The 16,661-nt window shown below is 32.3% G+C and overlaps 1 protein-coding gene across 14 annotated transcripts in view; it reads left to right on the top strand.

Annotated features, from left to right (window-relative positions):
* GPHN (gephyrin) overlaps positions 1-16,661 on the top strand; it is a 752,379-nt gene that overhangs the window by 406,915 nt on the left and 328,803 nt on the right. For 8 of the 14 annotated variants that reach the window (XM_036906015.2, XM_036906020.2, XM_036906014.2 and 5 more), the window contains exon 5: positions 2,392-2,430. The exons of the other annotated variants lie outside the window; for them this stretch is intronic. In XM_036906015.2, coding sequence (XP_036761910.1) covers positions 2,392-2,430 — 39 coding nt within the window. The remainder of the gene's footprint in view (positions 1-2,391; positions 2,431-16,661) is intronic. 14 annotated transcript variants of the gene reach the window in all.

Raw genomic sequence — 16,661 nt, 5'->3', positions numbered from 1 at the left:
ACATAAAGAAGAGATAGGTCAGTTTTGATTAGGAGGTGATTACTGAATAGGGTTTTGTAAGTTTTTAAAATACTTTTTTACAAAATAAAGGCATTTGAACCAACGAGAAAGTAACTTAGATTTGAATATTGTATAAATAAAGTATAATGTGTCCTTGCTGTGATTCACAGCTACATTGTATAGGAGCCCCCCGTTATAATGAGGTCACTTCAACACCCCATTGATGAGGCTTAAAAAAGATTCACTTAATGCGAATTTCCTACTATTGTTAAGCGTAGGGTATTTAGAAATTTGGTTAATTATGTGATATTCTGATATGAGTTCTATTTGTGGACCTATTTATTTTCCTTTCTTGTTTCCTCCATTCCTGACATTTCCAAGACTTACCTATACTGTACCTAGTGCCATAAGATAGGCTACTCTGTAGGGTGGACAGATGTATGAATATCACCATCAGTTTTAAATAATATTTAGATATTTGAGAGGGCTGTTTTTATATAATATTGGAAGCAAGTCCTAGGATAAATGTACCATGACTTGGACAACAGTAACAACATTATTAACAATAATGCTCTATCTTATTTTGCTCAAACTTCAGTTATTACTCTTTCCCTTCTAAATATAAAATACTTTTGGATGGGGTCAGTAAACTTGTTCTTGAGAAATACAGATAGTAAATATTTTAGGCTTTATGGGCTATATGGTCTCTGTCATAACTACTCAATTCTGTCAGCCCTGTAGCATAAAAGGTGCCATAAAATGATATAAATGAATGTGGCTTGCCGTGCCTCAATAAAACTTTATTTATGGATACTGTAATTGAATTTCATATAATTTATACATGCATTAAATATTATTATTTTGATTTTCTTTCAATCATTTAAGAATGTAAAGTTCACTTTTAGATTGTAGGCAATGCAAAAAAACAGGCAACAGTCAGGATTTGTCCCACTGGCTGGGGCTTGCCAACTTCTATTTTAGAATATTCCTTTCTACGGGATACTAGCATCTGCTCTGTTAATCAAAAGCACATAGTATGTGAGCTTTCAGAAAAATGCTCTAAGAATTTAAAACAGAGAAAGGAGATGCCCCACAAACAAGTTAACTCTTCGTAGACTGAAATATGTTCTGAGTGCCTAATGTATATTTGCCAGACTCTGTTCAAGATATTGGGATACAGCAATGAACAAAGAAGTCAAAAGTCCCTGCATTTGTGAATTTACATTTTAGTGGGGTGACAAAGTACATAAGTGAACAAGTAAATGTATAGTACTAAAGATGGTGATAAGAACTATGGATAAAAATAAACTGGGGAACGTGGATAGGTAGTACAGGAGGGACAGAGGGTTGTAATTTTAAATAAGGCCATCAAGAAAGGCTTCATTGATAAGGTGACATCTCAGGAAAAACCTAAAGGAGGAGAGGAAGCAAGCCATGACTTATGTAGAACCTGTATGTCATCCTTAGTATAATGGACAGTTTTGAGCAGAGCTGTTACATGATCTGATTTATATTTTAACAGGAAGACCATTTAGGAAGCTATTGAAATAAATCAAGTGAAAAACAATAGCCACTTAGACCAGTGATAGAAGCGAAGGTAGTGAGAATTATTGATATATATTTTAATGTAGTGGTACCAGATGGAATAAGAGAATCAGAGAAGTCAAGTATAAGACCCAGGATTTTGACTTGGGCAATTGGAAGGATGAGCTGCCATTTACTGAAATGGAGAAGACTGGAAGGGGTATGTTTGAGAAGGAAGACTACCTTTAGAAATCCAAGTAGAGATGTAAAGTTGGCAGTTAGTTACATGCATCTGGAGTTCAGAGAAGTCTGAGCTAAAGATATTATTTTTTAGAGTCATCTACATCTTAATGGAATTAAAATACATGACAATTGAGATCATCAAGGTATTTACTAGTATTACTAGTATTATTTTTTTATTTATTAAAAATACTGTCCCTGCTTCCTTTCCTATCCTCTTGCAAAGAGGTAGGTGGTTACTAGTAACCTATCTCCTCTGGTCAGTTACAAAGAGTGGAAGGGATCCCACTGAATCAGGAACCTGACCTACACAGGAAGTACTATTAGCTGGCCATCCTCAAATTTTGTCATGGTGTAAACATGGGAGTGAATGTGAATTTTCCCAAGTACCTCCTTGCTGGAAACTGTTTGCACTGGAGGTAAGTGTGAAAGGGGAGGTTGTGGGAAACAATGGGGTGAGGGCTTCCTAAACCTTTCCCAAGCCTCAGAAATGGCTTGATTCTGAGGAACGGAGAAGGTTCAGGCTGGTTCTTATTGCCCTGAACCAGTTCATACAGCCCTAATTTGACTTGCTTTCCTCAAACTGGGAGTCAGAAATCCCTTTTCTCTTCTGTTTTTCTGCTGCAGAAATTCCCAACACTCCCATTTTGTGGGCTCCAGAAAGGGGTAAGCGAAGACTTCAATCCCAGCCAATCATTTCCAGATTAATAATTTTTAGTGTTTTGGTTTCTTTTTTCATCATAAAAAATGCTTGGACCCATTTTTCCCATCTGTTTAATTTCCTTGTGGATTGTTATGTATCTATGTTCTAGGGTCATTCTGTATCCCTGGGCAATAGAGTTCAGATCCATCTGCTGTTTCCATTTGTGTGCTATTCTCTTGTGGATTTTCATATGCAGTTTATCAATGACTGTTTCCTAGGTGGAAGACACCCAATTCAGGAGACTGCTACACTCAATCTCATCTTCTCCTGAATGGTGTTTATTCCCCTGCTGACAGCTTTTTACTCTCCTACCCAACTGCTTCTAATGATATGTCATTGCTTCTCTGCTGTCCTGTCTTCCTGCTCTGAGTGCCTTTGATTTTGTCTCTACTTCTTGCCCCACTCTATTCATCTCCTGAATGATTTGCATTCTTCACTCACTGGTGCTTTGTCCATCAGCAAATGGCCTAGTACTGCCATATCCTTCTGCTATTTTAGTATTTTAGACTGCCCAGCATTATCTATTTGCCCTCCTACCATTCTTCTATACCATGGCCTTCCAGTTGCTATGCTACCCATCTGCCTGATCTTGCCCTACCCAATCTGCCTGTAATATTATAAATAGGTTCACATTGTTTAGCACTTCTGCTACCTATGTCCCCTTGCCTTGTGCCACTAAGTTGGACTACTGACTGAGTTTGCTTGAATACTGTCTCTTCTACCTATTTTCCACATATGGCTGCCCCATTAATTAACTTGAGATATTGCACTCATCTGTGTACTTAGCCTTGAAGCTTGCTGATTGTCCCATACTGCCTCCTTTATACTTCTCTGCATCTGACAAATCACTGGCACTGTTCCTCTGTTGTCTCGTAAACTGATCAGATTTGATTTCCAAGAAAAGTGTTGCCTAAATATTGTCCAAACATACCTTAGAAATAGGAAAATGCTTCACTATTTAATATTCCAGTCCAGTTTACTCCTAAACTAACTTTGAAACTCACTACCACCCATCCTTTGTGCTTTTTTAAAATATAATTCCACATTCTTCCCTTTATTTAGGAATAGATTTTTTTTTCTAAACCATTTATCATCTCTGCTTTAGTTGCCTTTTCACAACTATATTATGTACTTTTGCTCCTTGTGTATGGGATCTTTCAATAACTTTCCATATACTAAATTTATTTCCTAATTCATTTTCCCTGATTTTTCCAGAACTTCATGAGGACAATTACTCCTATTAATTTTGTGCTTTTTAGTAAGACCAGAGAACTTTTTGAAACTTAAAAGTATCATCTGTAAAAATAATAAACTTAGTTACCTTATAGTTCTTAGTAGTTAAGATTAAAGTAGCTTTTCACTCTGCTCCATTTTTTCCTATGAGAATATAATTTCTCAGCCACCCCATAATTTATGTAATATCAGTTCTTTAGAGGTCATTTTGATGTATTTATCTTTTGCTTCTTTTAGATTAGCTTTTTTTTTGTGTGGTAAATTTTTTTAATTGACATTTTCCCATTATGTCCTAAGTACTTGGCATCAGAAAAGAACTTAGAATACAAAATTACTTGCACTATAAAGCTTGTTCTCTTATTCACTTACATTCAAATGAAAAACAAGATCAAACAAGAAGTGAAGAAGAATTTTGGTGAAATGTGCAAAAAATTTCAAGAGTCTAAGGAGAATTAAAGAGGGGTCTGTACAAGTGCATGCAAATGTTTGTATAGATTTGAAGTATTCTATATCTATAGCCACAACATCGTTGTACCTTAAAGTGTGGAAAACTCTGAGTATCCATATTAATTTTATTTTAGGCTAAAGATGAAAGGGAAAGTAAAAAGCTAGAAAGAGTGAATAATTTAAGGAATAAAGAAAAAAGTATGGACAGGGTTTTTTTTCCCCTTTAATAATAGAGATAAAATTAGTATGACAAAAAAGGCTGCTCTAGGAAAGTCAAGAAAATTATTTCAGTAGCTTTTTTTTATTGTGATTAAAATACACATAACATCAAATTTTCCATTTAGCCATTTTTAAGTGTACAATTCAGGGCATTAATACATTCACAATTTTTTGCAACCATCACCACTGTCTGTTTCCAGAACTTTTTCATCATCCCAAAAAAAATCTGTACCCATTAAGCAATAATTACCCATTCCACCCTTTTGCATTCCTGGGTAGCCTTTATTTTATTTTCTGACTCTGAATTTCCCTATTCTAGATGCCTTCTATAAGTGGGCTCATACAATTTTTGTCCTTCTATTTTAACTTATTTCACTTAACAAAATGTTTTCAAAGTTCATCCGTGTCATAGCATGTATCAGAATCTCATTCCTTTTTAGGACTAATATTCCATTGTACACATATTCCACACATAATTAACACAAAAGACAGAGAAGTCCAACATAGTATTTTAGGAGCAGAATAAATTATAAACTTTTAGAAAGGCTACAGAAGGCCAAATAAGATTTAGAAGATCTTATATTCTAAGAATGAGAGGTAGAATGAAGTTGAAATAACAGATGTTGGATATTTGAAGGACAGTGAGAATTATTCTGAAGAAGGTTGGATTAAAAAATATATACCAACTTTAGGACAGAATGGTGACATGTCTTTGAAATGAGATAATACAGACTTTTAAAGAAGAGTCATAGACATTTAAAAGACAAGGTCATAAATGAAGGTAGTGGTACTGAGAACCAGCAATGGGAATAGAAATTTATTTCAATTCAGGGGTCCCCAATACTGGATACCTATCCTTCTGCTTATAAAGATTTTTTTTCTAAAAAGATTCCTGGGCCCAACTCCCAAAACTCTGATTCAGCAGGTGGGGGTATGATTTAGGCAATGAGTGCGCATGTGTGTGTTGTTTTAATTCACTGGTAAAACACAGTCTGAGTTAAATTGAACTCTGTATCATAGTGTCCTAGACCTGATAAGAGTTACAAAAGTTGGAAAGAATTTGTCCTTGTCTTCAAGGAGTTTAAAACTGGAGTTAAATATGCAATAATAATGGATTTAGTAAAGAAAACTTTCAATCCATTAGGTGATAATGTTTTCAATTGTTAACTCAACAAGTTTTTTTGGTGATTTTACGTACTGCATCTAGCTTTTCTCAGCTAAAGTTTCCCATCTAAACCATCAAACACACAGAATGATTTGAATAACTGTCTTCTCAATTCTCCCAAGGGTGGTACATATACTGGTACTATTTTATATTCATATGAGAAAAACTAACTCTTATATCCAATAATTCTCTCAGAACCTATTAAAAAAGGCTTGCTCTATGACATGAGGTCTGTTAGGTGTTATGTGCCAAAATTAAGGCTTTGCTCTCAAGGAGCTTACATTCCAAGAGAGGGGAAAAGACACTTAACAACAAGATGCATTTCTAATATCATCTACAAAATTGTTATCTTCCTCTAATTCTTCAGGGGAACTGTTCAAAGTCAAAGAGATTATACATAAGGAAATCCTTTCACCTCTTCTAAGCATCCTTGACTCAGGAATAACAATATCTTCTATATTAATTTCTCATCACCGCTGAATGATCCTGGTAATAGTTTAAGTGCCAGTAAGAATCTCTTTAATTTAAAACCTACCTGATTCAGTGTTAGACTAGTGATTTCATTGACAGCTGTTAATAAGCAACATTAACTAAAACCAGCGTTATTAGTTTAATAATAATAGTGGAAGAGTAGAGAATGGCTAGAGATAGGTAACTAATGTTCAGGAGGTTGTTCTTGTATATAATTGAAAGCACAATGAGGGATTTCCCTTCTTGAGGTACAACCATATACTAATATGGAAAATGTTTGGCAATTTAGTTTATTCTCAGTGTCAACTAAAGCTCACTTAAATTCTTGGTGTCAGAAGTTTCAGCCATATTAGTTTTAATTTTGTATTTGTTTAATTAGTCATTTGAATTAGGAATTTATTTGTCCTCCCTATATTGATGCATACTTTCGAACATGAGAGCAGTTAGCTTCATTCCTATTGCTCACTACTTCTTACTGATTCCGTTAAAGGGATCTCTTTAAAGTGCTGCACTTAAGTTTTCATAACCTACTTTTCTTCCCATGTCCTACTGAAATTATTTATTTTAACAGCACAGCTAAGGGAATATTGAAGTTCTTGTGTCAGGAAAGAAGCACTAAAATAGAAATTACATCCAAATTTAACTTTTCTTAATAACAAATACCTTTAAAAAAATTTCTTTACTTGTATTCATTCTAAAAAACAGTTTTAATGCAAAAATAGAATATGTAGGTACTTTAAAGTGTAAGCTCTTGGATAAAAGAAAATATAATAGTAACATTTTATTAAATTTGTTTTATTAATAATAAATATAATTTTACTTTTCTTGTAATTTCTGAATCCTATTTTTAAGGAAAACTAAATTGAAAAGAGTTGTATAATGTGTTCATTTTTTGTGAAAGTTAACCTTTCAGACAATATTTCTGTCATAATCTTATTTAGCTTCACATCCTTTTTATATTTAATAACAAGAAAATATTCTAAATTTCTTTGCAGTCAGGAGAGTCTTTGTAGGCAACTACTCCTAACAAACAAGTTGTCCTCTAATTTTTATTTTTCTTTTTCTTTTTTTCCCTTTCTCTCCTGAAGAACAGTAAAATATATTCAGGACCTTGCTAAGGAAGATGTAGCTTCCTTACATGAACATTTTATAGAAGTAATTTCACTCCTTCGGTTTTGAACATAGACAGTGACATGCAGGCCTAATAACCAGTCTCTTTATTCCCTAATCTTTTTCTCCCCTTTGCCTTCTTACCATCAAATGTTTCAGTGTTGTGGGGGGGGGCGGGGGGGGGGGACTAATGCATTACACCTGTGGCACAAGTGGAGCAAGAGATACTTGGATATTTATATAATACAGACCACTCCCAAATGTTTTGTATTTATCCCTGAATGCTTTCTAGATTTCTTAAAATATTTACTACTTAAAAGAAATAGAAATTATTTTCTATTTATATAAGTAGTTTAAAAGTATCTCAGATGTTCAGGAATCAGTATTTCTTTGCTTTGTTCATAGCCATGTTATAATGATATATGTGTATTTACTCTGCAATCAGAGGTAATATAAATATTTAAGCAAATATTCTGAAAGAAAATACATCTTGTAAGTTAAATTATTTTCTCATCCCCAACTCAATGCCTTCTGGTCAGAATTGAGATTGATCTTGTGAGGGGTAAAAGTCAAAGCCTTTTTGGATATCCTGCTACTCATGATGGTTAGTTACTAAAAAATAAACCTTAAGACAATATGCAGAAAACTCCTGTTTTACTAACAAGAAAATCTGTCTTTAAATTTCCATACTTCTGGTAGGCATTATAATATTAATATCACAACGTTTTGCATATAATAGGAGTTCAGTAGGTGTATACGGTGGTGACCTTTTTATTGTGACATAGTATTAGAGATGAGATTTTAATGCAAGGGCTGTTCATATGACAATATATGGTCGTTTAGAAGAAAGGAAAGATGAAGATTTTTTTTTTACTGTTTATTCTTGCCTTTAACCAGTAGCTTACCAAAAAAAAAAAAAAACTCCTTTTTTTTTCTGAATATATTTCTGATTATATGGCTTTACCAAGAAAGAATTTGGGAAATACGGAAAAGCAAAGCGAAGAATATAAAAACCACCAATAATCTAGATACATAATTATTAGCTATGACTGATTTATTTGCACAATTGGAAACCATCATAGCTTGAGTTTCATAATAGTATCATCTCAATTATTATCATAACCACTAAAATCTATTGTGTATGTACAGTAACCAGTCATTATGATGAGCACTTTATGTAATATTTAATTTTCACAAGAAAACTACATAATAAGTACCACTTTACAGATAAGAAGATTAGATTTAGAAAGAGTAATCATGAAATAACCTAGATCACAGCTAGTAGAAGATAATAGAACTAGAATTTGAATTAGGTAGTTTTGACTGTAGAGCCCTTGCTTTTTAATGCTCTCCTTTTCATATAAATTAAGCTCTTTTTCCATTTAGTAAATGTTCTACAAGAAAAAAATGGGATTTGTCAATCACTACAGTGTATAAACAAGCTATGAGTAATTTAATTCGCCAGTCATTAATAACTTAAGTTCTTTTTTATTCCCTATCGTAAACATTCTCTTTATATAAATTGCATATACATCTCTGGTTATCACTTTAGAAATATTTCCTTTAAATAAAATAACAGTCAAAATTGTTAAGTCTCATGATATATACTGCCAAATTACCCTCTAGTCTATATATACAAATTTATATATTCATACTATTAGTTTTTGAGAGTGCCTATCAATTATCACTTTTAATCATACCAATTTGATGGATGAAAATTGTATGCCTTTATTGGCATATTGCAGAACTAATAATGAGATTGAACATTTTTGTATTTTCCAATTTTGTTTCTCTTTCATACACTTTATTTTAGCTCAGTAGCCTTTAGTTTTCTTTTAGCTCAGTAGACTATTCTTAAAGACTGATTCTAATTACAAAGAGAAGTTTAAGGAATTGCTAGTCAGGAAATATGGCAGAATCAGATTTATGTTTTAACTTTATCATTTTGACACTAAATATAAACCAATTCCTTTACTATTTTCTCATTAACATAATAAAACTCAATTATTTCATTACCCTCTTAAAAAAGAGGTCAAGCTCAAAACACATCCTAGATCAGAAGCATGTGGTTAAAGAAATACAAAATGTTACTTTCTAACAAGCTAGTTATGCCTTTTGTGAGTTTTTTACATAGCTGATTCACAATAGTTTAATTTCTATGTACTTAGAGAATGTTCATGTTAAATATTTTATGGATAGAAAATTATTGAATCTTAATTTTAAAATTAGTGGAACGTTCGTATATATAAACCTTAGAAATAATTTATACTTAGGACATTGAATACATATAGCTAACATTAGCAGTCATTTTTAAAAATACCAAATACACAATCCCATTTACATAATTATTTTGTTTAGCAAACTCATTTTGTTCATAAGAATTCCAAAGGAAACAATATTCTAGCATGCAATTAATGTGAATTACACTTGATTATGTATGTAGACATTTAAAGCATTTTATAAACTTTTCTGACAGAGCTAAACTTTCCCTTCAGTGTTCAAAAGAGCCTATTTTTTTTTAGTTGCCCCTAACATGCAAATTATTTCATGACCAAAGTTTTTTGGTAAGTGAATTGTTTTAACACTTGGCTTGTATTTTTCCACAGAAAAATATTTATTTATGTAAGTGATTCTCAACCAGGGGCATTTGTGGTCCCCAGGGGACATTTGACAATGCCTGGTAACATTTTTGGTTGTCAAAACTGGAAGGGTGCTACTGACATTGGGTGAGTAGTGGCCAGGGCTACTGCTAAATATCCTTTAAGGCACCAGACAGCCCCTAAAACAAAATGAGGGCTCCAAAATGTTAACAGCGCAGAAATTGAGAAACCATTTACACAATATTTATTGAGTATTCACTAACTGCCAGGCACTGCACTGGGGACACATGGATAGAATGTTATTATCTCAGCACTTAGGGAAGTTACATTATGGTTGGAAAATGAAAATAATTGGATAAATAAAATACAACATGATTATCAATATAGTTGTGATATGTATGTGATATTAGGAGCAAGATAAAATTCATCTGAAGGACATAGGGGAATTTTTTAAGTAGTGATTGTGGAACTACTTTTATTGTTCTTTTTCTTATTGTTTACCTTTTACTTAAATATACAAAAAGTGTACAAATAGTATAGTTGCAGCTTAATAGATTTTTCAAAAAATTAATATATCTGTGTAACTAGCATCCAGATCAATAACCCAGAATGTTATCAGTATCCCAGATTGTGCCCCATCTTGTACCCTTTTCAGCAGCAGCTAAACTTTTGAGTAACCACTCTTCGACTTTTAGCATCATAGATTTTTTAAATTAAATTTTATATAAATGAAATTAGAGAGTACAAATTTTATGTCTAGATTCTTTTGCTTAATATTGTTCTCATTACCATACAGTAGTCCATAGTATGAATGTGTCAATATTAATCTACTGTAAATAATTTATTAATTCTGTAAAGGCACAATAGCTGAAATTATAAGATCCAATAGATCAGTCTGGCTGCAGAATGAGTTTGCGAGAAAAATGACAAGAGAGAGCATGGAGAGGTAGATGTAGGGCCAAATGATGTATGCTCTTTGTATTAGATAAAAGGCATTTGGATTTTTTCTAGTAGAAAATTAAGATTTTTTTTGAATGATGTTTAACAGCAATGAATTTAAAGACATTTTCATTTTAGAAAAAACACTTTGACAACAGATGAGACAGTGGGTTGAATGGAAATAAACTTAGCTATACCACCAATCAAGAGGTTATTTAAAATTCAAACAAAAGACACTGAGAACTAAGGTGCAAGTGAGGGTAGAAACGGATAGGTGACTCTCAGGTTAAAATTAATACCGCTTTTTGACTAACTGGGTTTGGAGATTGTAGAGGGTTGTTTCCTAAGCCAACCTTCAAAAGCCTTCAGTATATTACTGAAATATAAAATATGTGCAATGAAGAAAAATAATAGAATTCAATTTTAGTAATAAAATTATATTCAAAAAATGTCTAAATTTATCTTTACAGTTCAAACTTGTAGAAAAACCTATATCATAGTTGAAAAAGGAAGTCTTTATGAGAATCTGTAGGGAAATTGGTAACAGTCTAGACTAAAGTTATTGGCATTGTCCCCTTGTTTTCATTTTAATTTAAAATTTATGGCTTTCTTTTTGTTTCAGAATTTCACTATTTTTAATTTTCATTAAATTTATACATTTAGTCATGAACAAGGTAGTTTTCAGCTAAAGAAGAAAAAATGAGAGAGAGAAGATGGGTTTGTGTACACACTAAAAACTAACAGTTGAAAGAGAGAGCAAGGGTTGAGAGTTGAAAGGGGTTAAAATATTGCATTTTTAGGATGAGAAAGAAATTGTCTGAAGTAGAATGAAGAGTTCCCAGTTGTTATCTCTAAGTGGGAAGGTTACTGTTTTAATTTTGTTTTTCCATGCATCCCTAAAGAGAATAAAGACAGTGAGTCAGAAAGTTCCCTATAGTTACCAGGCAATAGCATCACTTCAAAGATGTATTGATTGCTATCTGAGACAGTGATTAAGTTAGACAGCTAATTAGGCTAGTTGTCTCTTTGTGACCTAGAGAATGAATACAATTAACTTTTGATAACATAGCACTGCCTATCAGTGTTTTTGAAGATGAAAAACTCTAAGTTGTAAGCCCTTTATTTATAGTTGTAAACCCTATTATTCAACTAGAAAACCCAAAAGAATCAATTGATAAAGTATTAGAATCAAGAATAGTTCAATATAATGGCTGAATACAAGAGTATTTTATTTTATAAAAATCTGTATACTAATATTACTTAAATTAGAAAAACAATCCTTTAGAAAATATAATGGAAAAAAATCTCATTTGCAATAGCAAAAGAAAGGAAACTTCATAATACCCAAGAATAAACTTAAGAAATTTGCCGGGCCAGAGTAAAGAAAACTTTATTAAAGGACATAAAATATAGCTTGAATGTTTAGGAAGTCTTTCTGTATTCTTAGATTTAATTATTATTTGTGAAATTGTCAATTTTTAACTTAAATCTATTGGTAAATGTGATATAATTCCCAGTGAATTTTGGGGGTACTATTCCAAGTTGATTTCTGTTATGTTATTTTAATAGAACAAATTAGGCAAATACATAGTGAACAAGGTATTTTTTTGAGGGCCTTACTCAATCAGATGTAAAAACATAAGGCATAATGATTAAAATATTTGGTATATTACAGAATAATAAACTCAGAGATAAATGCAACCAAATGATATTTTGTTAATATACCTATGTGTAAAATTGGAATTTAACATATTGTAAATATGATATTTCAAAGCACTGGAGGAAAGAAGGAACATTCAATAAATGTGTTGAGAAAATTGGCTATCTATTTTAGTGAAGAAGATTGATCATGCAACACAAAATTAAACTACAGACAATATTTAAACATTAAAAACCTGTAAGTTTATGATTTTAAAATTAAGAGGTTATTTTTATGACCTTTAGGTAAGACGAACTTCTCTAGGTGAGATAGGAAACCTAGAAAATATAGTAAAAATAGTGATAGAATCCCCTACATAAGCATTAAAGTCTCTTAATAGAAACATTAACTACACAAAAATTGTTACAAATGTCAAAGTTAAAAATTAGTATTTGTAATAAACTGATGAAGGTTTAATATTTTCATTATATAAAATTTTCTAATAATTCAGTAGCAAGAACACATCCACTTAAAATAGAATACAAAGTATATATATAAACAGTTTATAAGGGGAAAGAAGCAAGTTGCTTTTAAATACATACTCAGTATAACTTAAGAAACAAACTTTTTAAATGCTCTATTGCTTTGTACAGATCAGTTAAATAACAATTTAAAACTGAGATTGCCTAGATTGGCAAGGATTGGGTTAAAAAACCATTGTTTGGAGTATAAATTGGTACTGTCTTTCTGTAGGCAGTCCACAATGTGTCAAAAATTTAAATGATGTAAAAGACATCCATTTTATAGGGGACTACAGCAGTTGACAAATAGTGTATGGTGAAATAATTGTTGATTTGGTATTTTGAAAAACCTTCCCACTGTAGAAAAACTTGACCCAGTAAAAGGACATACCCTGTTAGACATACCCTGTAAAAAGGACATACCTTTTTACATATGCTGCCAGTCTTTAGATTCACTCCCCCCAAAAAATTTAAGGTGAAGGTCAGAGCAGCATGGAGCAGTAGCCAGAACTGTAGAAAGCCAGGACTTGGGAGAGGAAGGAGATACCCTAAAGGATGCTTACAGTAGTAATGCTGATGAGATACTTAGCCTTGGAAAAGCAGCAAAACATAAATTTCACCCTGGGATTCCCAGAGACCATGAGACCCTTGTGGGAGGCTAAAGTGGAACCAGTCAAAGGTGCTCTCTGGCTACAGATAGAAGCAGAAATGAATTTTCTCCAGGGGAAGCTTTCCCCAGTTTAGGTTAGCCATACTACAACAGATTAAGATGAAGTGATGAATGTACTACCAAAACTCACCAAGCTCAAGTCATCAGCAAAACCATTAATCAATAGATGAACTGAAAAAAATGATACCTGGTAGAACTGTCAAATACAAAATACAGGACTGCTAAGAATTAGGTGACCCATTATCATTTATTGTCCATCGTAGGGAATTTTTGTGTAAGACAAGTCCTAAAAAACAGACAAGATGCAAGTACAACAGAAGTATATCAAATTGTCCTTGGCAAGCCAAGATGTATGGTTAACCTGTCTATAATGAAATTGTCCAAAAAACAAAGGCACACTCAAAGATAAAGACGTAACAAGAGACTATCATTTATGAATGAGCAAACTGGGGAGAAAATGGGAGTCTTAGAAATGAGAAATAAAAGTTAAAATTAAAAAAATCTTTGAACAGATGAAAACAACAGATTAGACCAGCAGAAGAGAGAATTAGCACACTGACAGATAAATGTGAGGAAATTACCTCATATTGGAATAATTACAGACAGAGATGATGTAGTGGAAGTATGAGAGAGATATAAGGTTTGGACAATGAAATGAGAAGGTCCAAAATATATTGCATCAAAGAAGAGAATGGAGGAAAGGCAATAATTAAAGAAATGGTAGCAGTAAATTTATAGAACTGATGAAAAACATTAATCCACAGGTCCTGGAGATAGAGTGTATCTCAAGAAGGATGCCTGAAAAAAGTGAAAACTTAAGAATCAAAATAAGAGAGAAGGTCTTAAAAGTATCCAGAGAGAAAAGACAAATCATTCATATAGGAATGACATCAGATTTTTAAACAATAGTGGTATAAAACACACAATAGAATAATATCTTCAAAGTATTGAAGAAGTTGTATATTATTTTATACAGATTTTCATTTTGTGTAATGTTTCAAAACTGAGTTAGACATCTAAGTATTGTATTAATTTTTCTTACTCATGTACTCAATATTATCAATTTTTCTACTGCTACCTCTCCTCTCACTTTGATATTTGGGGGAGCAGTTGTTAAAAATCTTCCATCACATAATAAAGACAGTACATTTTGAATATAAAAATATATTAAAAGTTTTGCTTCTCCCACATAATAATTTTACCTCTCACTTATAATAATTTCACTGTTCCACTTAATTGAAAACCTTTGAAAAATCTTAAGAACAATCCATAGAATGATCTTAATATGCTAGGATTGAAAACTCACTCATTTTTGAGTGTCATGTCATAGTTATCTGTAGTTAAGCCAAAAGCAGTATACTTTTATCTAAGGATTTATGCTCAAAATATATTATATTAGATTCAAAACGTTATTGTGTCTCATACTGCTCTGAAGTAGCACCTAAGTAACTCTGAGGTTACTTTAAATTATGATAATAAGCCATATCACTTTTCCCTTGTTTTATAATTTTTACTGCTTTTAACAGACTGTTTTAGATTTCTATTAATTACTATTTATTTAGTTTCCTGACGTACGTCTCTCAATGACACAAGAAAAACTCATTTAATCTCCATTTTTATAAATAACTTTAAGAGTAGACCTACATTTGCCCTGATTGACTTAAGCCAGCTCTATGATGATATGCTGGAAATCAATATTGTATCATAATTTCATTATTTTTTTCTGATTAGTTCCAAGTTTAAACAACAACTGTTTCTCTTTGATGTCTTCTGGTCATTGCTGCTGACAATCTGTCACAGGTCAGGAAAATTAAGGAAAATATACCTTACATAAATCCATCATTTTGGAATATAAAAAACTTTTTAAAAAAATAAATTTTCAAAAGCTGTGGTATCTGATAAATTATTCAGAGGAAATTACAAAGTCTGATGTCTTCTGGGCAATTTACATTAAAGAAAAAAAGAGAAAATATATCTTTTTTTTTCCCCAGGACATGACAGAATCAAGTGTTGCCACTCTCCACATCCCCACCTATTTCTTTGTTTTTTGTCCTTTCCCTAGAGGCAAACTTAGGTAAAGAAGAAGTCTGCCCTCTATATTACAGCGTTTAACAATATGACAGTTTCCATCTGTCCCACTTAATGTTACTGCTTTTGGCACCTTCTGCTCTTAAATGCTTATTTTTTATGTGAAGAGAGAACCTGAGTTAACTCTGTGCATAATTTCTCAATATAAAGTAATATTGCCTGGCTACCAAATCTTTCAGGTTTGTTTTATAAACCCAAATTGTTTATATCCTTTGTTGGTTGACTCTTGTGAATTTGGTTTGGCTCTTTCATATCTGAGCCACACTTAGGGGTGCAATTTCTAGAGCATATCACTGGGCTATAATGAATATCGAGGTATCATTGAAAGAAGAAATCTTACAAATGAACAGGTCTCATGAGTATGTGTATATGTTTGTGTGTGTTGGGTGTGTGTGTTAGGATGGATGATCATTTCTACTGATTCTGACTAGATGATGGGATTTTTTTAGTGCCAGTAGATACAACCATCTTCTTCCTCTCTATTCCCACCAGCTGCCCAGTAAAGTCAACTATGCAGTTGCCTACAGCCCTAAACTGAAGAATTCAATCCCCATTCCCTCCCTGGACATGTGTGCATGTTGCATACACACATACATATTCTCAGTTTATGAAATATATATATATATATATTCTGTTCAATGATGGATGGACCCTATTTTGACACATTCTAAATCTCAATCTTGAAAGCAACATAGGCTCTTTACTTGGATAGTGAACTGCCATAATCTGGATGTTCTGAGAGTCTGGGATCTAAAGAGGTTCAATTACAGATCCTGATTCTGAGGTACCAGCCCAAAATACTATGATTCCTTGGAAGAAACTCATAATTATAGAGTGAAATAATTCTTTTAGTTTTCAAATTAGCATGTATGTAAGAACTGTAATTTAATTTTTAATTTTTTTTTAGTTTCATGGGTTTTTTTGCATTCCTGCAGTAAGAAAAGATAGCTGCACCTCTTTTTAGAACACTTTTAAAAATTAGACCTCTGCTTATTTTTAAGTCCCTTGTTAAAAAATGTCTCTTCCAACATAATAAAAGTAAAGATTTTCTTTCACCTAACATATCAATTTTGGTTAATAAATAATGTATTC

The sequence above is a fragment of the Manis pentadactyla genome, chromosome 11, assembly GCF_030020395.1.
Source record: "Manis pentadactyla isolate mManPen7 chromosome 11, mManPen7.hap1, whole genome shotgun sequence".
In the NCBI taxonomy this organism is placed as follows: Eukaryota; Metazoa; Chordata; class Mammalia; order Pholidota; family Manidae; genus Manis; species Manis pentadactyla.
This window is presented reverse-complemented; position numbering and strand designations above follow the sequence as displayed.